Source organism: Lynx canadensis, chromosome D1 (assembly GCF_007474595.2).
Source record: "Lynx canadensis isolate LIC74 chromosome D1, mLynCan4.pri.v2, whole genome shotgun sequence".
Taxonomy (NCBI): Eukaryota; Metazoa; Chordata; class Mammalia; order Carnivora; family Felidae; genus Lynx; species Lynx canadensis.
In genome coordinates this window covers 59,653,000-59,674,368 of record NC_044312.2, presented here as the reverse complement: position 1 = coordinate 59,674,368, position 21,369 = coordinate 59,653,000, and the positions used below count along the sequence as shown (strand labels likewise).

General features: G+C 58.7%; 2 protein-coding genes across 3 annotated transcripts; one reads left to right on the top strand and one right to left on the bottom strand.

The window, feature by feature from the left end:
• The first annotated feature begins 66 nt into the window (after positions 1-66).
• INPPL1 (inositol polyphosphate phosphatase like 1) lies at positions 67-15,370 on the top strand. 2 transcript variants are annotated; one of them, XM_030330849.1, is made up of 29 exons: positions 67-151; positions 1,008-1,416; positions 4,231-4,294; positions 4,376-4,526; positions 4,760-4,880; positions 5,133-5,273; positions 5,516-5,609; positions 5,717-5,806; positions 5,989-6,087; positions 6,201-6,351; positions 6,439-6,545; positions 6,843-6,945; positions 7,030-7,226; positions 7,546-7,663; positions 8,506-8,602; positions 8,891-9,029; positions 9,150-9,249; positions 9,350-9,438; positions 9,737-9,818; positions 9,943-10,032; positions 10,586-10,699; positions 10,838-10,926; positions 11,403-11,490; positions 11,590-11,745; positions 11,989-12,067; positions 12,160-12,300; positions 13,389-14,061; positions 14,308-14,441; positions 14,546-15,370. In XM_030330849.1, exons 2-29 carry the CDS (start codon positions 1,220-1,222, stop codon positions 14,634-14,636), a joined length of 3,795 nt encoding a protein of 1,264 aa, XP_030186709.1. In that variant the 5' UTR covers positions 67-151; positions 1,008-1,219; the 3' UTR covers positions 14,637-15,370. The 2 variants fall into 2 exon arrangements, with proteins under 2 accessions (XP_030186709.1, XP_030186710.1); XM_030330850.1 differs by lacking the exon at positions 14,308-14,441.
• A 628-nt stretch (positions 15,371-15,998) lies between these two features.
• Positions 15,999-19,936, bottom strand: PHOX2A (paired like homeobox 2A). The gene is made up of 3 exons (XM_030330851.1): positions 19,720-19,936; positions 17,362-17,549; positions 15,999-16,448 (listed from the first exon to the last, which is right to left on the bottom strand). Exons 1-3 carry the CDS (start codon positions 19,934-19,936, stop codon positions 15,999-16,001), a joined length of 855 nt encoding a protein of 284 aa, XP_030186711.1.
• Positions 19,937-21,369: the final 1,433 nt, after the last annotated feature.

Sequence of the window (21,369 nt, the reverse complement as noted above, 5' to 3'; positions counted from 1 at the left end):
ACCCCCGGCTCCGCGGAGAGCCGCGGGGGCGGAGCGGCGGGCGGGGCGGAAGGCGAGGGGGGGTGCGGCGGCTGAGGATGGCCATCTTAAGTGGCCGTTGAGAGTCAAGGGCCGCTTCCCCCGGGAAGGGGGCATCGGAGCGGCCCAGGAGGTGGGGGTCTGCGCGCGGCGGCTGCGGTTCTGGGGAGAAGTCGGGAGCCCAGGGGTTTGAGGGAACTTTCTTCCAGAGGGCAGTTGGGGGTGCTGATCTCGGACTGCTGAACCCCTCAAGGCCCCGGCCTGCGTGTATGGGGGATGGTGCCAGGGAACTTGGCAGGGAGGGGGAAGGGCTCTGCCCCGGCTGCGAGGGGCTGCCAGGGACTGTGCCCGGGGATTCGAGGACACTGGACCTTGTCTGAGGGTGTATGGGAGACCAGGTCTCAATGGGGGGAGGGGGGATTTACCCCCGCGGGATTTGTCGGGGGCTGGCCCCAGTGGAGTTTGAGGGTTCAGGTCTAAGAGGGGCCTAGATTTCATGGGAGTTGAAGGTCCAGACCGCTCGGATAACGAGGATAAGGATGGGAAGAGGTTCATCTTGGATCCCTCGCGGGTTTTGGGAACTCGACCCTTTGAGGCTGCAAGGGGAGCTGAATGGAAAGGATTTGGGGTGGAATTAGACGATTATGGGAATTGGGGGTCATATCATTGCGATTACTAGAGACGGCTTATTTTCCGGAGAGGGGGCCGGGATCCAAAGTGTCCAGAAGCAGGGTGGGGGAACTTGACCTTCGTTGGGGGGAGGGTTGGGGGCTGGATCTCTAAGGGCTGGTGATGGCAGGGCAGGATCATTGTGGGTTTGGGGGATCCTGCGGGAATGTGGGGGCCATCATCCCCGCGGGGAAGATGGTGGGGGTAGGGGCGGGCCGGGCCGTGGGCCGAGCGGAGGGGGAGGGGGCCGGCCGCCGGCTCAGCGCTGCGCTCCTGCCCCTCCCCCGCCGCCTCTGAACAAACTTTTCTTTCTCTTCAAGTTGAGGCCGGCGCTGCAGGCGGCGGCGGCGGCGGCGGCGCGGCGAACAAGGCGGCCTGCGCGGCAGAGCGCGGAGCCCCAGACATCCAGCCCGGTCCGGTCCGCGGATCCTCAGGGCCCGGGCCCGGGCCCGCCCCCAGCCTCAGCCCCGAGCGTCCCGGGGCGGATGGCGCGGGGCGGTGGGCGCGGGAGGCGCTGAGCCCTGCACGCGCCATGGCTTCGGCTTGCGGGGCGCCGGGCCCGGGGGGTGCGGGGCCCGGGGGCGCGCTGGGCAGCCCGGCCCCCGCCTGGTACCACCGCGACCTGAGCCGAGCTGCCGCCGAGGAGCTGCTGGCCCGGGCAGGCCGCGATGGCAGCTTCCTGGTCCGAGACAGCGAGAGCGTGGCGGGAGCTTTCGCGCTCTGTGTCCTGTGAGTGGGCTGGGGCTCCTGGCGGGCGGGGGCACGGCCCAGGTTCCTTGCATGTGCGCGGAGGGCCTGGGACAGTGGGACGTCTGCGCCCTCCACAGTGGGAGCTTTGGCTTTAAGCCGGGACTGAGGAAGGATGCAGGGGGCACTTCCTTCCTGCTGTGTCTGGGGACACTTTCTGGGGCAGGGAGGGCAGAGTATGTGGGGTCCTGTTAAACAGGGTGGCTGTAATAGGGAAAAATGCAGGGAGTCTCTGGCAGACCCCCTCAGGCACCCTCCAGGCAGGAGGGGCGGGAGGGAGTGAGGATGTGTGGATGTGTGTTCCGGTGTTATATGCAGTTCTGTTTATACAGGGATTGGGTGTTAAGAGCTGTAGGCATAGAGGGAGTTGGGGCCAGAGAGACTGATGGATATGTGAGGATGCCCAGCAGCTTCCTGTGCTGCCAGGACTGAAATTGGGACCTGCCTGGCGGTAGATGTCTGGGGCTGGTGGAGCAGAGTGGTGTTGAGAAAAGGGGATGTGAGGCTATATGGGGCCGTGTCATTATTTCATGAATCAATGGGCGCGTTCATGTGCCCTGGCTCTGGGCCCCAGTCCTGGGCATCCTGGCTGCCCTAGCCCTGAGCTATGGGTGCTGAATGTGGAGCCAGACTTGGCAGCTCCCCGAACGGATCTCATCCTGTGCCTGTACCCATCAGCTGTATGTGGCAGTGGTGCTGGGTGCGTTTGGTATGTTTGGAGCCTTCTCCCTGAGCTGTCTCCTGCGCCCTGTGGTCTGATACTAGGTGGGCTCCTGTGGGCCTTGTTAGGATCTGGTAATATTCCTCAGCCTCGTGAACCCTCCCAAACCCCTGTCGTTCTGTCCCTTACCCCTCTGTTCTCCTCACTTCTTTGGGGGTACATGGGCATAGGCCAGTGGTTCTCAGTTGGGGTTGATTTTACCCCTCAGGGACACTTGGCGATGTTTGGAGACATTTTTGGTCGTCACAAGTGGGATATAGTGCTACTGGCATCTAGTGGGTAAAAGCCAGTGATGCCACCACACATCCTAAAATGCACAGGATAGTCCCTCACAACAAAGAACTATGCAGTCCAAAATTTTAGTAGTGTTGGCGTTGAGAAACCCCGGCCTGGGCAGTGGACCGGAAGACGAAGAGGAAGGGGTCCCCTAAATCTCAGCTTATGCACCAAGTCTGACGTCCAGTAGGAGAGACTAACAAGGGACAGCTTCCGCAGATAAATATCATGGAGTCCTGCCTCCCAGCCCCCTCTGAGGCATATCCCCTAATTAGAGAGGGGAGGGAGGCAGGTGCTGGGTCAGCTGTTGAGTGGGAGGGGGACAGCTGGGCCTGTGTCTAGGGGAGGAACATTATTGTCCCAGGAGGGGAGAGCCCAGACTCTACTGCCAGGGGAGGAGATGGGTGGAGTGAGGGTCTGTCTGTGTCAGGGGCTTTGGCTTTGCCAGCTGACTCTGGCTCCTCCTTGCATCTCTACAGCCCGGGGATGGGGGGAGGGGTCAGAAATGGGATAGAAGCCTGGGGGTAGGTGATGAGAAACATACTTGCTTACCTGTAGGTGGGTAACATTTCCGGACACACCCCTGCTCCAACAGGCACAGGCAATCTGACCGGCAGGTCAGGATACAAGGCACTGGGCTCTGCCCTGGCTTTAAGTCCCAGCTCTGCCTTTTACTTAAAAGCGAGGCAAATCACTTTTCCTCTTTGAGCCTATTTCCTCTTCTGGAGAATGGGGTTGGTGCTCATATCTGTACCAAAATGTGAGGATTAAATGAGATCACATCTGTGGGGTGTTGAGTACCCAGCCTGTCATGCAGACAGGGCTCAGTTCATGGGATGCTAATGTTATAAATACAGACCCACAGTCCACAAACCAGTGCACAAAGACACCCGCACAGAATGTTGCCGCGTCAGCATCCAGGAGAGTGCCCAAAGGGGGCTTACTTGAGGTGGGGGATGGACTGTGGCCAAGGTGTAGGGTCTCCTCAAACAGGCATTCGGTCCTCTGGTGCCAGTGCCCTCCTCCTGCCCAGCCCACACATGGACCCGGCTGGCACCGTTGAGCAAGCCTACCTGAGGTATGGCTGCAAGAGAGAGTCTTTGCCCCCATTGAGTGTGGCCTGTGCTGCCCAGGCCTGGCTCAGCTGTCACCTGCTCAGCTGTTGCTGCCACCTGTCAGTACCCCTCTTGCCCCTCCTCAGTTTGGGGCTCTTACAAGCCTGGGTCTGCCACAGGGGACCCCTTGGGTCATCCCAATTTCCTGGTATCTGGGGAAGGGGGACAGAAGCTGGGATACCCGCATACTCCCTAGCAAAAATGGCCCCTGACACAGCCAGCTCCAGTAGAGACAGACACCAACGTAAACACAGACAGCAGGGACACACGTGTGTTAGCACATCGCCTATGCATGCAAACAGAGGTTACCAAGCTTCTGAGGACTCTTACTCTGGCGGGGGGCCAGAGCTGGTACCACAGCCCGAGGGGCTGTTTAGACAGCTGTGGAGGCCACAAAAGAGCTGCCTGTTGCTTCCCGGGCCCTGTGGTGGGTGTGGAGCCTATGTAGGTCTGGCTGGGATGGGCGGGGGGGTATGCTGCTGGTCGTTCCTGCTCTTGTTGGCAACACTAGCAGGCTAGAAGTAGACTGGCCTCATCATTAACCCTGTGTGGACTGAGTAAAGGATTTTAGGAAAACTAACCTGAGTGGGCTGGGGGCTGAGCCTGGTGGCAGGAGGAGAGGGTACCTTGGGGCTTAGACCCCAGCTTGGGGGCGACAGATTCTGACCCCTGCTTTGTCATCAGGTATCAGAAGCATGTGCATACATACAGAATTCTACCTGATGGGGAAGACTTCCTGGCCGTGCAGGTAGGAGCTTGGACCCCGACCCCTGACCTTGATTCCAGCCTGTGACTGGCTGATTTTTCTCCCACCCTTGCTTGCTCGCAGACCTCGCAGGGCGTGCCCGTGCGCCGCTTCCAGACCCTGGGTGAGCTCATCGGCCTGTATGCCCAGCCCAACCAGGGCCTTGTGTGCGCCCTGCTGCTCCCTGTGGAGCGGGAGCGAGAGCCAGACCCACCGGACGACCGTGATGCCTCAGGTGCTGCCTGCTGTGCCATGTGCATATGTCTTCTCTGTCCCTTCCCCAGACACCACCTGCTTCTTCCCATCGCATCTTCTCAACCTGCCTGCCCTAAAGCCCCCTGCCCCTAACCATGATGCCAGAGCCCTTTACCCCACCTCCGTGGAAGTCTCTGATAGCCACAGCATCCCCCCATACTTCAGTGAGAATGGGGAGGCCCAAACAGCTGCCCCACTGACTCCTGTCCACAGATGGGGAGGATGAGAAGCCCCCGCTGCCCCCGCGCTCCGGCTCCACCAGTATTTCTGCCCCCATGGGGCCTGGCAGCCCCCCAGCAGCCCCTGAGACTCCCACAACTCCAGCTGCTGAGAGGTAAGACCGCAACCCCCTACGCCGAACAGGAATTCCCTTTCTCCTCTGAGAACTTGTCCTCATCAAAGGTAGAGAGACCTTCCCAGCCCCCACTCCTCCCCCAGGGACCTTCATCCCATCTCAGCCCCAGAGGTAGACTCCCTGATCCATGGTGCTCCAATTGCTACCACTACTATCTCCTCTAGGGATAGGGTGGCGGTGCGGGGACAGGGTCAGCAGATTCTTCACTGACTTTTTAACCCCTCCCTGAAGTGCTCCCAACGGGCTGAGTACTGTCTCGCACGAGTACCTGAAGGGTAGCTACGGACTGGACCTGGAGGCTGTGCGAGGTGGAGCCAGCAACCTGCCCCATCTTACCCGCACCCTGGCCACCTCCTGCCGGAGGCTGCACAGGTACCTGGGGCACCCAACACCATGCATGCAGCCTCTCCTCTGACCTGTCCTCGCCTGCCCCCTTGCTGCACAAATGCTCTGACCTCTGATCTCTGGCCCTGAACAGGGAGCCAGCTGTTGCCTCCTGACTTGTCCTCACCTGAACCCTCGTATCCTCATCGTAGAGGCTGAAGCTGCACACTCAGCCCCCCTTCCCCATACTTGGGTCGGGGTAGGGAGTTCTGACCTACTGTCTCCCCTAGTGAGGTGGACAAGGTCCTGTCGGGCCTGGAGATCCTGTCCAAGGTGTTTGACCAGCAGAGCTCTCCCATGGTGACCCGCCTTTTGCAGCAGCAGGTGGGATTGTGAGGAGACCTGTGGGGAAGGGGTTCATGTTCCGGGTTGGGTGGGGGACCTCCTGCGCAGTGGCCGCATGTTACAAACCTTATTCTTTCTCTGTGCAGAATCCACCACAGACTGGGGAGCAGGAACTAGAGAGCCTGGTGCTGAAGCTGTCCGTGTTAAAGGATTTTCTGTCAGGCATCCAGAAAAAGGTAGCCTTAACCCTGACCTCTGACCTGACCTAGCAGTCTCTGAGTATTTGCGTTGGCCTAACTGATCTCAACCCTGAATCTACAGTTTAGCATTGACCCCACATCAACTGTGTCCCCCCTGGCCCCAGCTTTCAGCATGTCCCCTGACCTTGCCTGCCCTTCTCTGCCCTTTCCCACTCTAGGCCCTGAAGGCCCTGCAGGACATGAGCTCCACAGCCCCGCCGGCGCCGCTGCAGCCATCCATACGTAAGGCCAAGACCATCCCCGTGCAGGCCTTTGAGGTACACGGAGGGGTGACAGGTGGGGCCTCATGGGCCAAAGAGCAGCTGGAGATGAAGGGGGTGTCACCTGCCCCGAGGTCTTTTCAGCAGCCTACACACCTCCTGACCTGCAGGTGAAGCTGGATGTGACCCTGGGTGACCTGACCAAGATTGGGAAGTCACAGAAGTTCACGCTGAGCGTGGATGTGGAGGGTGGGCGGCTGGTGCTGCTGCGGAGACAGCGGGACTCACAGGAGGACTGGACGACCTTCACACACGACCGCAGTGAGCCAGGGCACAACCTGGGGTGGTGGGCAGGGTGGCCTCCAGGCCTTGGTGCACAGGCCAGTGTAACCATCCTCCATCCCCTAGTCCGCCAGCTCATTAAGTCCCAGCGTGTCCAGAACAAGCTGGGAGTTGTGTTTGAGAAGGAGAAGGATCGGACGCAGCGCAAGGACTTCATCTTTGTCAGTGCCCGGGTGAGTGGCATATTGGGCTAGGCCCTGGGGGCTGCAGGGGTCCCCTGTGGGATGGGAAGAGAGGGAACACGTGATGTAGGCCGGTCATCCCTCTTGGCAGGAGTGGGTCTGACAGGGTAGAGAGTATGTGTACTGAAAATGGGTGGCCTGAGGGCAGAGTCAAATGGTCATTCAGTGAGCGTTTATTGAGCACCTGTTGTCTGCTTGAGTAGTGGATATGCAGTGGACTCACAGGCATGACCTCATGGGACCTACCACCTACCAGGGACCTCCCCTAACTAGTTGCTGTCCCCCCAGAAGCGGGAGGCCTTCTGCCAGCTGCTGCAGCTCATGAAGAACAAGCACTCGAAGCAAGATGAGCCCGACATGATCTCTGTCTTCATAGGCACCTGGAATATGGGTCAGGCCCAGGTTGGGGCTGGGATGGGAGAGAGGAATAGCCCCAGGTCAAGGGCCTGACCACCCCCATCCCCTTCACCTCCAGGAAGTGTACCACCTCCGAAAAACGTGACATCTTGGTTCACATCGAAGGGTCTAGGGAAAACCCTGGATGAAGTCACAGTGACCATACCCCATGACATCTATGTCTTTGGGACCCAGGAGAACTCGGTGGGCGACCGCGAGTGGCTGGACCTACTACGCGGGGGCCTCAAGGAGCTCACAGATCTGGATTACCGCCCGGTGAGGGGGTCATCTTGTCCAGTCCCCCTCCTCACACACCACCCCAAACTATCCTGCTTCACCTCATGGGTGACCCTGGGGAGTACAACTTGACTGGCTTTTTCCCTTGGTCCCTGGGCATATCCTTTAGGAGGTCTAACCCGAGTCCTTCATGCTATGGGAACGTGCTGTTTCTCTCTGGCACCTCAGGAAAAAGGGGTAGTGGAGACCTTCCTATCCTATGACTGACGGAACAGTCTGTAGGGTAGGTGGGGGTGGGAGGGGAATGCGGACAGTGGCCCCGGTCCAGGGCCGGAGTGACCCCAAACCCTCTACCCAGATTGCCATGCAGTCACTGTGGAACATCAAGGTGGCTGTGCTGGTCAAGCCAGAGCACGAGAACCGAATCAGCCACGTCAGTACATCCAGCGTGAAGACTGGCATCGCCAACACCCTGGGTGAGCAGGGTGGGCAGGGTCCCTCTGTCCATGCCTCCTGCTTCCTCTCCAGCTCACAGTCTCCTCCTTTTGGTTGCTCTCAGCTTTCTCATATAGAGAGCCCTCCCCCCATTTTTTTTAAAGTGTGTTTATTTTGAGAGAGACAGTTAGCAGGAGGGAAGGGGGCAGGGCAGAGAGAGAACCCCAAGCAGGCTCTGTGCTGTCAGCATGGAGCCTGATGTGGGGCTCAAACTCATGAAGTGTGAGATCATGACCTGAGCTGAAATCAAGAGTCAGAGGCTCAACCCACTGAGCCACCCGGCACCCCTATAGAGAGCCCTTTGTAAAGCATATTCATATTCTAAATCTCTTCCAGCACCACTAGGAAGGCAGGGCCAGGATAATAGAGGTATTTATCCCTCTATTTCATAGATGATAAAACTCAAAAAGACCCAAAAAACACTCAGGCCCAGAGTCGCTGAGTGACCTGTCCAAGGTCACACGACTAGTACGTGGAGGAGCTGGCAGAGTGCCCAGGTCTCTTGGTTTGTGGTCCAGTGGTCCCTCAGCATAGATTCTGCTCAGAATCTGCAAGTCCTTTCAGCGTCACCTTTGGGATCCCCTGTGATCTCCAGGGGCCTTGTTCACACATGCAGAGAAACTCGAGCCATCCAGATGGACCGCGTGTGATCTGTGTGGCACCTCCAGGGAAGGAGGGGATGTGTTCAGGGGCCTGCCTGCCTCATAAGCCTCTGCGGGGGGGAGTTGGGAGAACCTTCCCACTGCTGCTTTGAGGGGCAGAGGGGAGACTTGGGAGCCCTCTAGATGTGACACAGGACTTCTTTTCTTGCTTGCCCTGACAGGAAACAAGGGGGCTGTGGGTGTCTCCTTCATGTTTAATGGCACCTCATTTGGCTTTGTGAATTGCCACCTTACCTCGGGAAATGAGAAAACTGCCCGGTGAGGGGGGCACCTCCCCAAGTCTTTACCCTCATTCCCTATTCACCTGAGACCTATTCCCTTTCCCATATCCCAGTCCATGACCCATCTACCTCCCTGTCCCCAGAGAGCCCCTTCTCCCTTGTCCAAACCCGAGACTGCTGTCTGTTCCTGACCTTGATCTTGTTCCCAGCTATATCCTCTGTCCCCAGGCACCCTGAGCCCTACCCCGTACCTGACCCCAGAGACTTACCTTTCTGCCAGTCCCTGGCTCGTGACCCTGGAGGCCTCCCCCCACCCCCACCATAGGCGGAACCAGAACTACCTGGACATCCTGCGGCTGCTCTCACTAGGTGACCGACAGCTCAGTGCCTTTGACATCTCTCTGCGTTTCACTCACCTCTTCTGGTTTGGGGACCTCAACTACCGCCTGGACATGGATATCCAGGTACAAACAGGGCCAGTGGTGACTGCTAGGGGAGCTGGGCTGGGGGGCCAGTTGGGATCCTACCTCTGACTCTGGCTGTGGCTCAAGAGGGAGTTTTCAGTCTTTGTGTCCTCACCACAGGAGATCCTGAACTACATCAGCAGGAAGGAGTTTGAGCCCCTGCTCAGAGTGGACCAGCTCAACTTGGAGCGTGAGAAACACAAGGTCTTTCTTCGATTCAGTGAGTGTGGGCCTGTCAGGAGGTCTCTAAGGGATGGGGCCTTTACGATACTTCTGGGTCTTCAGGGCCCTGATCCATACTTGTTCCCTGCCTTTCCTAGGTGAGGAGGAGATCTCCTTCCCACCCACCTACCGCTATGAGCGGGGTTCCCGGGACACATATGCCTGGCACAAGCAGAAGCCAACTGGGGTGAGTGAAGGGAACGAGGCAGGTTTGGGGGCGGAGTGCTTGGGAGACTCCCCTGGCCTGCAGTGAATCAAGGGTACATGTCTGGTCAAGGGTCTGGGCAGTTACTATTCCAGCTTCTGTGGTTCCTCTGAGGCCTTAGGGGTGATCCTGAGTGTTACAAGGACCCAAGAAGGGAGGTAGGCATGGGGGCCTGGTGTGGTGGGAGTATAGGGCCTCATCAGCTCTGCAGCTCTGGGTGGGGCTCATGCTGAGCAAACCCAGCTATTGAACCTGACCATGCTGCCATCTCCTGTCCCAGGTCCGGACCAATGTGCCTTCATGGTGTGACCGGATTCTCTGGAAATCCTACCCTGAGACCCACATCATCTGCAATTCCTATGGTCAGAGTTTCCTGGACAGGGTGATGGGCAGTCCTGGGTGGTCACTATCCTGACACTGCCCTAGCTTTGGGAAGTGGGAACAGAGAATAAAGAGCTTGCCCCTGAGCTCCCATTCCTATCCCAGGTTGCACTGATGACATCGTCACCAGCGACCACTCCCCTGTGTTTGGGACATTTGAGGTTGGAGTTACCTCTCAGTTCATCTCTAAGAAAGGTGACTATTCTGGATGTGCTTGTGGGTGGATAGGCACCGGTGGTGGCCTGGGGATGTGCATAGGTTTGAATATATCTGTGTGTGTGTTTGGGTGTATACACGAACATGCGGTAATGTTTCTGAACATGTGCTGTGTGAGGGTGTCTGTGCCTGGGGCATCATGAGAAGTACATGTCCATGAGTGTGTGTATGTGTGTGAGTGTAAACGTGCATGTGTATCTGGATTTGCCTGGAACCACATGTGTACCGCTGAGTGTGCCTGGTAGTGTGGGGGACTGTTGGCAGGCCATCCCTGCAGCCATTCTCATCCTCCAGCCCTTTCTTAGATGGTCTCCCATCCTTGGGTTGTCTGTTTGCCCTGGTCCGTGGTCTGGGCTTTGGGCTTTCCCCATTGGTTGCTGGGGATTGGGGAGGCCCCTCCTGGCCTTCCTTCCTGGGGCCTCCCTTACTGCTCTGCCATGACCCCTGATTTCTTTCCAGGGCTCAGTCTCTGTCCTGTTCCTCCTGTCACCCTCTCAGCCCTCCTGACTGCCTTCTTCCCTTTACCCCTCAGGTCTCTCAAAGACTTCAGACCAGGCCTACATTGAGTTTGAGAGCATTGAGGCCATTGTGAAGACAGCCAGCCGCACCAAGTTCTTCATTGAATTCTATTCCACCTGCCTGGAGGGTCAGAGGGGGGCCCCGGGCTGGGTGTGGCCTGAGAGGGATGGGGAGCCAGAGGTGCCCAGACAGTCAGCCCCCTTGGATAGGGGGAAGGGAAGCCAGGAGGTGGCACTCAGTCGGGTATTCCCCACCCTCACCCCAGAGTACAAGAAGAGCTTTGAGAATGATGCCCAGAGCAGTGACAACATCAACTTCCTCAAGGTGCAATGGTCTTCACGCCAGCTGCCCACGGTGAGGCTTTTGTCAGGGCCTGGGCTTGTAGGTGAGGGCACAGGGAGAGGTGCAGTGGAGCATGTCCATGTATGTGCGTGCACATGGGTGTGCGTGCACATGGGTGTGCGTGCATGCGTGTGTATGTGCATGTGTGTGGTGGGGGCTGGGCATGAATGAGGATGAGGGCATTTGCTTTATTTGAGGGGTGTGGGACCAAGTTATAGGTTCATTTATTTGTTCACAAAAACTTTTCGAGTTTTTGCTAAATGTCAGGTCCTGTGTTAGCCATTGAGGATGCAGAAAATTAATTACGATGCTGTTAAATGTTATGAAGGGCCCATATGGGGCTGTGTCCTCTGTCTGAAGGATTTGGGATTTTTCCCTAGTAGATGAGTGGGAGTGAGCATGGACGAGCCTAAGGGTAGGGATGAGTGGTGTCGGGTAGGAGGGGATGGTTGGGGCTTTGTTCCTCACTGGGTCTCTCTGCTCCTTAGCTCAAGCCAATTCTGGCTGACATCGAGTACCTGCAGGACCAGCACCTCCTGCTCACGGTCAAATCCATGGATGGCTATGAATCCTATGGTGAGGGGTGAGGGGTGAGGGGTGCCAAGGGGCACAGAAAGCCAAACAGAGACCTAGAAAGGTTTGGCAATCTGCTGGTCTACCCCATCTGCCCTTCAGGGGAGTGTGTGGTTGCACTCAAGTCCATGATTGGCAGCACAGCACAGCAGTTCCTGACCTTCCTGTCCCACCGTGGCGAGGAGACAGGCAACATCCGTGGCTCCATGAAGGTGCGGGTGCCCACAGAGCGCCTGGGCACCCGTGAGCGACTCTACGGTGGGGGCTCCACTGGGAGGGATATGGGGCATGAGATGGGGTGGTGTGGGCAGGTGTAGGAAAGGAGAACCGGGGGTGTGGGGAGAGCATGTTAGAATCCCTGGAATATTTGGAAGTTCTGCAGCCATGGTTGGGAGTGGGCCTGCCCTGAGGAGTAGCTGGAAAGAGGCTGGTAGGCCCAGTGGGTATCTAGGGTCCAGGACCCCAGGTCCTCTCTGAGTCTCTTTTCTCTTCCTCCCCCAGAGTGGATCAGCATTGATAAGGACGAGGCAGGAGCAAAGAGCAAAGCCCCCTCTGTGTCTCGAGGCAGTCAGGATCCCAGGTGAGCTGGGGTTGTGCTGGGTGTCCCGTGAAGGGGTACCCGGGGGCTTTGGGTACCCTCTACCGCATCTCCTCCCTATACACCCCCGGCAGGTCAGGGAACCGCAAGCCAGCCCCCGCAGAGGCCTCCTGCCCACTGTCCAGGTTATTCGAAGAACCAGAGAAACCACCACCAACTGGGAGGCCCCCAGCCCCACCTCGAGCCGCTCCCCGGGAGGAGCCCTTGACCTCCAGGTGAGAGAAGGAACCTGTTATCCCCCCACTTTAACTATTGCTATGTTTGGTTCTCACGGCCAGCCTGGGGATCATTTGCTGCTTGAGTGTTCTGATGCCCCATGGCTGGGAGTGCCGGGGCTGGGGAGTGCCACTCTGGCCAGCCAGTCCCCTCTTTGGCATGGCTCTCTGAATCCAAAGGAGCACAATGAGCCTTTCCTCCCCATTCTGCCTTAAAAAATAGAATTAGAAGTTGTTTTTGCAATAGTTCCTTCCACGTAAACAGATTTAGCTTGAGCTTTCTGTTTGGCTTCAGTCTGGGATTTCCCTCGGTGCATACTATGGGACCACAGTCCTACAAGGTGCCCTATTGGAAATGGGTTTGGGAAACGGTTCTTGCTAGATTCTTTTCTTAGATAGTCCAGTGCACACTAGTGTTCGCAAAAGCTCTGAGCATGTGGACAGGAAGGAAACTGTTTTTCAACTCTGTTGAATATAGTTTCCCAAACTTAATGTGCTAGGAAACTTCTTTTCCACACAGTAACTATTAATACCCTGGGGAACTAGTATTCTGTGGATCATACTCTTGGAAAGTGAGGCTTACTTTCTAATTATATCCAACTGTCGACTGAACTTCAATAAAAGCTGTTAGGTACGTTTTGGTGCTTTTTCACTCATCTTCACCTGTTATCAGTTGCCTTGGTTTTATCCTCAGGCTTGAGTAAAACTAACCTGAATCCCTGGGTAAGATTCCTCAGTAGATTGGCCTCAGATGCCTCCAGAGGCTTTCAAACTCTGGCTGATCATTCCCGTTAAAGGCCTTCATTGCCCTGACTTCTGGCACCTGTTTTCACTGATTTACGCTCTGAGAATTTTAGCAAGTAAGGCTAGGAAGTTTAGGGATTATCTGTTCAACTGCCATGTCTACTCAATTTTAGAGATGAAGACCAGAGGGCCAGAGAGGGAAAGCAATGTGCTCAAGGTCTCATGCAATTCTAGGACCAGGGACCCTTATCTCCTGACTCCCAGTCCAGTTCTCCTTCCACTGCACCCATTGCCTTCACTTTGGTCTCTGGGTCCTGACTTAATTATCCTGCTCCCACATGCAGGTTGAAGGCAGAGGGGGCTCCAGAGCCGGAAGGGGTGGCGGCCCCCCCACCCAAGAACAGCTTCAATAACCCTGCCTACTACGTCCTTGAAGGGGTCCCACACCAGCTGCTGCCTCCGGAGCCACCCTCGCCTGCCAGGACCCCTGTCCCACCTGCCACCAAGAACAAAGTGGCCATCACAGTGCCTGCTCCACAGCTTGGGCGCCACCGGCCCCCCCGTGTGGGAGAGGGGAGCTCATCAGATGAGGAGTCTGGGGGCACACTGCCCCCTCCAGACTTTCCACCACCACCACTGCCAGACTCGGCCATCTTCCTGCCCCCCAGCCTGGACCCTTTGACAGGGCCAGTGGTCAGGGGCCGCAGTGGGGGTGAGGCCCGTGGCCCACCACCTCCCAAGGCCCATCCAAGACCCCCACTACCCCCAGGCCCCTCACCTACCAGCACTTTCCTGGGGGAGGTAGCCAGTGGGGACGATCGTTCCTGCTCAGTGCTGCAGATGGCCAAGACGCTGAGTGAGGTGGACTATGCTCCTGCTGGGCCTGGCCGCTCAGTGCTTCTGCCAGGCCCCCTGGAGCTGCAGCCACCCCGAGGACTTCCCTCAGACTATGGTCGGCCTCTCAGCTTCCCTCCACCTCGCATCAGAGAGAGCATCCAGGAGGACCTGGCAGAGGAGGTGTGTGGACGAGGGGTGGCTGTCTGTGTGTACCTGAGGTGGTATCTTCTTCACCATTCAGCACTCAGTAGTGTCCCCTCTGCCCTGAGCTGGGCACTGGAGAGTTTGGGGGAGGGGAGGGGAATACTTGAATCAGCCCTAGTTCTTGCCTCCTTCCCGAGAGCACGTGGTAGAAAGTGGCTGTCTGCAGGTGCTTCTCTGTGTGGGTACCCTCAGTGCTCTCCCTGACGTGCCCTATTCCCTCAGGCTCCGTGCCCGCAGGGCGGGCGGGCCAGCGGGCTGGGCGAGGCGGGCATGGGCGCCTGGCTGCGGGCCATCGGTTTGGAGCGCTATGAGGAGGGCCTGGTGCACAATGGCTGGGACGACCTGGAGTTTCTCAGGTGGGGGCGGGGCTGGAGGCGGATGGGTGGGTCTGACCCCTGGGGCGGAGCTACGGGCCCTCAAGACCACTTCGCGGATCTCCCAGCCTATCTTACCCCTACAGCGACATCACCGAGGAGGACCTGGAGGAGGCCGGGGTGCAGGACCCGGCTCACAAGCGCCTCCTTCTGGACACCCTGCAGCTCAGCAAGTGATAGCGGTGGCACTGCGAATCTGCGAACTCAGCGCCCCTCCCCGCCCCTACTAAGGCCCAGCCTTAGCCCCAAAGTTGAAAATTATGAGGGGTGGGGCAGTACCTCTCTGCCTATTTATTGGGGATCTGCGTTCCCCACTGCCCAATCATGTTGGAATGCCCTAATTAGGACATCCTGCCCTTCACCTTTTACAGCAGAGTCAGTTGCCGTAATTACCAAGGACTTTGGTTATTCTGGTGCTGACCTCACTTTCTGGACCCCTACTCCCAGTCCCAGGGGTGCCTGTAGGGTCCATTTGGGTACGTCTGGGCCCCCACTTCACCGCGGTTTCTGCTGCCCTCTATCTGGCCTTGAACCACAGTGGGGGGTTCTCAGCTAGGACCTCTCCCAACCCCAACTCTGGGGGTGTCCGTCCGGAAATGAAGGAATAGCCCAAGGACCGGGCTGGGGTTTATTTAAGCTTTTCTGCGTGGGTTTAGGGAGGGCAGGCACTTTAATATTATTGGGGCCGGTTGGGGGTGGGGAGAAGAATCTTGGGCCATAAAGTGCTAGTTTGCTTAGTTCTGTCTCCTGGTCTATACCACCATGGGGTGCGGATGCGTGGCAGCAGTGGGTTCCTCGCTGGTTGCAAGGGGGACCGTCTCTTGCAGGCAGCCTAGCCCCATCCTGAGTACTCAGAAGGGTTGCCAGCGTGATGTCTTCAATAAATTAAGTTTTATTTGGATTGAGCAAAACTCACCTCAATAAATTACAAGTTTTTCAAAGGAAAAGAACAACAACAACCAAAAAAAAAAAAAAAAATCAGGAAAGAGGTAGCCCCTCTGTCCCGATGCCCTGGCAGCCAGCCCCTCTGCTCTGAACCGGCCTAACCTCTGCGCCAGACCGGCTGGGAATGGGAGGGGACAAATTGGCAGTGGGACCCTTCAGGCGGCTCATTATCCCAACGACGACCAGAACGGGTGGGGTCAGTGTGGGTTGGCCCAGGGGCTAGGGCAGCAGGCTGGTGGCTAAGTGACCCAGCCAGCTGCAGAGCTAGGCTGTTACTGAACTTGAGGACCCTCACGTTCCAGCGCTGTTATTTCATCCCGGTTCCAAAGAAAACCAAGCTGGAAGTGGGGAGGGAGGGGGGGCGGCCCCAGTGAAAAGTACCCCGCTCTGCTGGGTAGGGTAGGTGAGGAGGAGAGTGTCTCTGACTTGATCTCTCTCCAAAGCTGGGGAGGGCACACCTACGGGTCAGACATGGTAGGGGTAGGGACGGATGGGCACTTCAGGCGGGCGCCCGAATGGGGAGGGACTCTGTCAGGTCCTGGAAGGGCAAGGACGTCTCTGGGGGGCAGGCCCGGAGCCTCCCGAGTCCGGCGGCTAGAAGAGATTGGTCTTCAGGGCCGGCCCAGGCTTCCGGTGGAAGGAGGACAGAACCCCCGAGAAGGGCCCCGGCCCGGGTTCCGCCGGCTGCCAGGCCTTAAGCAGCTCCGCCGCGCCCGCGCCCGGCCCGCCGCCCCCGCCGCCCGCCACGCCGGCCCACAAGGGGCCCTTGAGCGGCTGTGGCCCGGGGCCAGGGCCGGGCCCGGAGCCCAGGGCGGCAGGCAGCGGGCTGGGGCTCAGACGCGGGCTGGCCAGGCCGGGGGCGGGCGGCGGCGGCAGCGACGCGGTGCTGTCGGGCGTAGGGCTGCACGTGGACTCCTTGGAGTCGTCGTCCTCGGACGAGCAGCGCGCCTCGCCCTTTTTGGCGCCCGCCGCGCCCGCCGCACCCTTGGCGCTGGCGGCACGCTCCTGTTTGCGGAACTTGGCCCGGCGGTTCTGGAACCAGACCTGCGGGCACAGGGGCCGGTCAGGCCGAGGCCGCAAGGCGCGGGTGAGCCCTCAGTCCAGAAGGGACCGGATCAGGATTATTGCCAGCTTTCTGAGCGTTGGCCCCTCGGCCCTCCACTTGACCCGTTGCCCTCCTCACCTCTCTGTTCACCTCTTCTCCTCCACTTGCCCTTTCCTTCCAGGTCTTCCCCCTTGGGATCTGCTCACCCGCGGACCCAGTGTTCTTGGTCTCGGGGACTCCGCCTTCGCTCCCCTCATCACCCAAAGCCCTGCCCCGAAGTCCTTCCCACACGAAGCTCCAGGAATTTCCACCTGGGGTGTCCAACGGCGGTTGAGAACGGGTTGGGGCACAGGGGAAACCTTTTGTTCAGGGTCTCCAGTAAGGGCGGACCAGCTCAACCTCTGTACTGGATTTCTGAGATAGACAACAGAATCTACCCTGGCCTGGCTCTCCTGGGCCCTGTGCCTGCCCAGAGCCCGGGATTTCCCGGCTCGGGGATTTCACAGCTGCAGACCTGGGGAGGGGACGTGGAGGCGCTCACTGGCTTTCCCGTATTCATCCGCCTCACTTGGCACTGAAGCCTCCCCGGGCTCCCGCTCTACCCACTCGGCTTCCTTCCAGGATTCCGCACGCCTGTCCCTGCTAGGGAGACTGAGGGGGAAATCTGGGGGGCTGAACACGTCAGATCTCCCTAGGGCCTCAGGTCTGCCGAGTCCTGGCCCCCTCGCCTACCGCAGCTGCCCATCCTCTCCTTCCCAACCACCCCCAGACCGCGCCCTAGCTCCTGGTCCCAGCTCTCCGCCCCCAGGCTGCACCTGCCTGCCACTCTGTCCCGTGGCCCCCAGGTGTCGGGCACTGACTTCCCACCCCCTGACACGCGCACACTCCCGTTTACACACGCAAAACACGCACCTGCACGCGAGCCTCCGTGAGGTCGATCTTGAGCGCCAGCTCCTCGCGCGTGTAAATGTCGGGGTAGTGAGTTTCTGCGAAGACGCGCTCCAGCTCTTTGAGCTGCGCGCTCGTGAACGTGGTGCGGATGCGCCGCTGCTTGCGCTTCTCGTGCAGGCCCGACGGCTCCGGGAAGAACTTGTAGGGCACTAGGGGTGTGTGCAGGAAGGGGGAGCAAAGAGGGTGAAGGTGTGAGGGGCAGAGCTCAGCCGGCTGTGTCCTGCCCCTGAGATCGCTCGCGGTCCCTGCCCCTTCCCTGGCCCCTCGGCTTCCTCCTTTCAGTCTCCAATTGAGCGTCTTCCCTACCGTTCAGTGGAGCTGGCAGGAATGAAGGCGGACAGGGCGCAGGTAGACATGGGGCCCAAGAGCAGAGGAAAAGGAACCGGGATCTGATCCTCAGGTCAAGACCGCTGACCTGTCCTCACCCACCGCCTTGTTCCCTAACCTCCCTCCAGTCCACTTGCCCCTCCGACCTCCGCTTGGGTGTTTCTGCCTTGGTCAGTCTGCCCGTTTGGTTTCAGGCTGTGCCATGTCCACCTTAACCTTGGCTGTCACGTCTTATCAGTATCGTGAGTCTTCCCAGTACCAGTTCTGGACCTGGCTGGGCGACTGAGACTCCCTGGCCTGGGTCTACTTTCAGCCCTGCCTGTGTACTTTCTGCCATGTAGGGACTTGGCCCCCTCTACCCTGCCATTTCTCTTCTCCTAGGCTTCATTTTCTCAGCCCCCTCTCATGCCTCATTTTCCTCCAGATGTTGGTCGCCCTCTCCTCTTCCTCATCTCTCTCCATCCGCATCTCTCTTCAGCTTTCCCCTTCTGAACCATTCTTCTCTTTGTGGCCATTGAGAAGAGTCTGTATTTCTCCCCACCCAGGTTCCTTCACCTTCTTCTTGCCCTTCTCATTCCTCCCAGGCACCTCTGTGTCCCAACTCCCCCACAGCCAGCCCTACCCCCCTCCCTCATTCTCTTCCCATCCTTGTCTCCCATTTACCCCATCCCAATCCCCATTGCCCCACAGCCAGTGTTGCTGACACTGTCTCCTCATCCCTGTCTCCAAGCCCTGTTTAGGTGTCCATATCCTTTAGGGGTCCCTAATATCCTTCATCTTTGTCCTATGTCCCTAGTTCTCTATCTCCCCCCTAATCCTTGTCTCTAACACCCCATTCCTATCCCATCTTCCTCATCTCTGTTGCCAGTCTTCCTTGGTTCCCATCTCCCATAATTCCTGTCCCCATCACCTAGTTCTTATCTCTATCTCCCCAGCCCTGGGTCCCCATTTCTCCCATGGTCCCCAATCTTCCCATCTTTGCTCACACTTCTCTGTATCTGTCCTCATCTCCCCATCTCAGAACTCCATCTCTCTGGGGCCCATATCCCCATTTCCTGACTGTATCTCCCCAATCCCCATCCTCATCTGGCCCAGACTACCCAATCTCCCCATCCTTGTTCCAGTGTTTGCCTCCATCTTGCTGGTTTTCATTTCTCCAAATCTAGGTTCCTATCGCACCATCCCTCCCCACCCTTCAGGCCCCAATCTTCTACTTGGGTCCCAGTGGTGTTCCCAGGAAGGAAGGAGATAAGGACATTGGGTGGGGCAGCTTGGACTCTAACCATGAGATGGAGATGGCTGAGAGGCTCCATGAGGTTGAGGGTTCAGATGGGGACTTGAATCAAGAGGCTTGGAAGTGGTGGGGGCTGCCTCTGGGTTCTGCAGGACTCTAGCTGGGAGAGGCCCCAGGGAGAACGAAAGTGGCTTAACTCTTTTCTTCCGGCAACAGAACGGGATTCAGTGGTGCAAGAGGGTCAGGGCACAGGCAGGATGGGTTCAAAACCAAGCAGGAGGGGCTTGATGATGCTGGGGCTCTAGGAAGGTTTCCATGTGGGCAGCTCAGCTGCTGCAGGAGCCCTTGCTGGGGGTCAGACATGAAGTGGGGTGGGGATAAGGATGGGATCTGATTGGATTGAGCCGGGAGCATCTTCTAAGGATACGGGGATGGAGAGGTTTGGTGGTAAGTCTTTGCAGGTGGGGACAAGTGGACCTGGTGAGGGGTCTGGGGCTGCACCAGGGATCTATTTCCCTGACCTAAAGAGCACAGGATAGGGATCTGGCAGTGAGAAAGAGGAAGGGGAAGGATGAGAGGGTGGGGCTCAACTCTGTCTAGGGGAACCCCATCTTACAGGGAGGCTGGGGTTCCCGCGGGGTGTTGGAGGACAAGGATGGTGGCAGCTGTGGGGGACAGTCGCAGTCACCTGCCACATAGACCAGGGGCTGGGGTTTCCGCAGGATTTGGAGGGAGGGTTGGGCCGGGGCTGGGCTCACCTGCCGAGTAGGGCGCGGGCTGGTGGTCGCGTAGAGCGCCAAGCGCGCAGTTGGAAGAGCCGAGCGCGGGGCAGGGTGGACCAGCCGCAGGGAAGGCGGGTCGCAGGGGGCTGTACTGGAAGCCGCCGGGCTGGCTGCAGGCGCCGAAATCGCCGTAGGCGGACGCCTCCATGGCCGCCACGCACGAGTCGTACGAATTGAGGTAGGAGTAGTCCATCGGCCCGGGGGTCGGGGTCGGGGGCCGGACCGGGCCGGGTCGGGTTGGGGTTGGGGTCCGGGTCCCGGGCCGGGTGGGGGTCGGGATAAGGGTTCGAGCGCCTGGCGCCGAGGACCCGAGGCCGGCTCTGAACGCCCGCGAGTCCGCCCGCCCCGTCGCGGCCACCCTCCGCCCGGGTGCAATGCAAGTGCAGCCAGACCGGGCCCGCGCGCCTTTTAACGCTCAGGACCCCGCGGAGGGGGCGGGGCGGGGCGAGCTCTGTGGGGCGGGGCCTGGGCCTCCCAGGCCCCACCCCCAGCCACACCAGACCCCCACCCCAAAGGGTCCCCGCCACCCTCCTTGGGCTCCCGAGGTGCAGGGAGGGGTGGCGCGGGGACCGATCCCTAGAGTCCCCATCGGGCCCCAATCTGGACCAGACCTTCGCTCGCTACGCATAGTGCCAGGCTGGAGGGTCCCAACCCCTTTCCTCGGCCTCCCCACCTGCGGCCCAGCAGAAGGGAGGGGAAATAGGCCTGGCGGCGCTCATGTGAAGAAGTTAATTTAATTCGTCCCGATAACCGAGTTATTCTGATCCAGCCCCTCGGCCCCGCCCCCAGCGAGGTCCCCATCCCGGCGGGGACCACGGAGGCAGCCCAGGAGGGGGATGGAGACACGGACAAGGAAGAGACGGAGCCTGGAATAGGGACGTGGATGAAGAGAGGACCCAGGGAGAGAAAGGGACAGAAACGTGATGGAGAAAGGGACAAGAGCGATACAAGTACACAGATGGAGACAAGGATGAGACATGGACCAGAGAGAGATTGGAGATGGGGCCAAGGAGGTGCACAGGGGCAGAGATGGAGACAGAGCTGAAGTGCATACAAGAGAAAAGCAGGGATGGAGATGTGGATGAGGCAGAAACAGAACAGACAAAGATAAGAAAGAGACAGAGAGGGAATGGAGAAAGAGAATGAGGAGACAGAGAAGGCACCCGCATGAGATGTGGACGGAATCAGGGATTGAGATGGAGATCAGGAGAGAGAGGAGACAAAACAAGGCAGGGACAGTGAAACACACACACGGAGGGATAGTCTCAGAGAGACAAGGCCAGAGACAGGGAGAGGAGGAACAGAGGCTGAGAGAAAGAGCCTTTGGAGAGCTGAGACCCACAGCGGGATCACCCAGGGGGTGGTAGGATTCCGGTGGAGGGGCCACGGGAGGCTGCTGAGGGGGAGGGTTGCTGCAGCCGATAGCCCTCTATCCTGATTTGGCCACAAAACCGTGCCCTGTACCTTCAGGCCAGCCTGCCTCTCCCCTCCTCTAGTTCCCCAGCTCAGTCTTCCCTGTGTGCCTCCACACAGTGTGACTCACTGGTCCTCAGCACCTTCCGCACAGACTGTGTTTGCGATGAATGTCAGGATCAGGAGTAACTGAGTGACCCCCACACTTTCCCT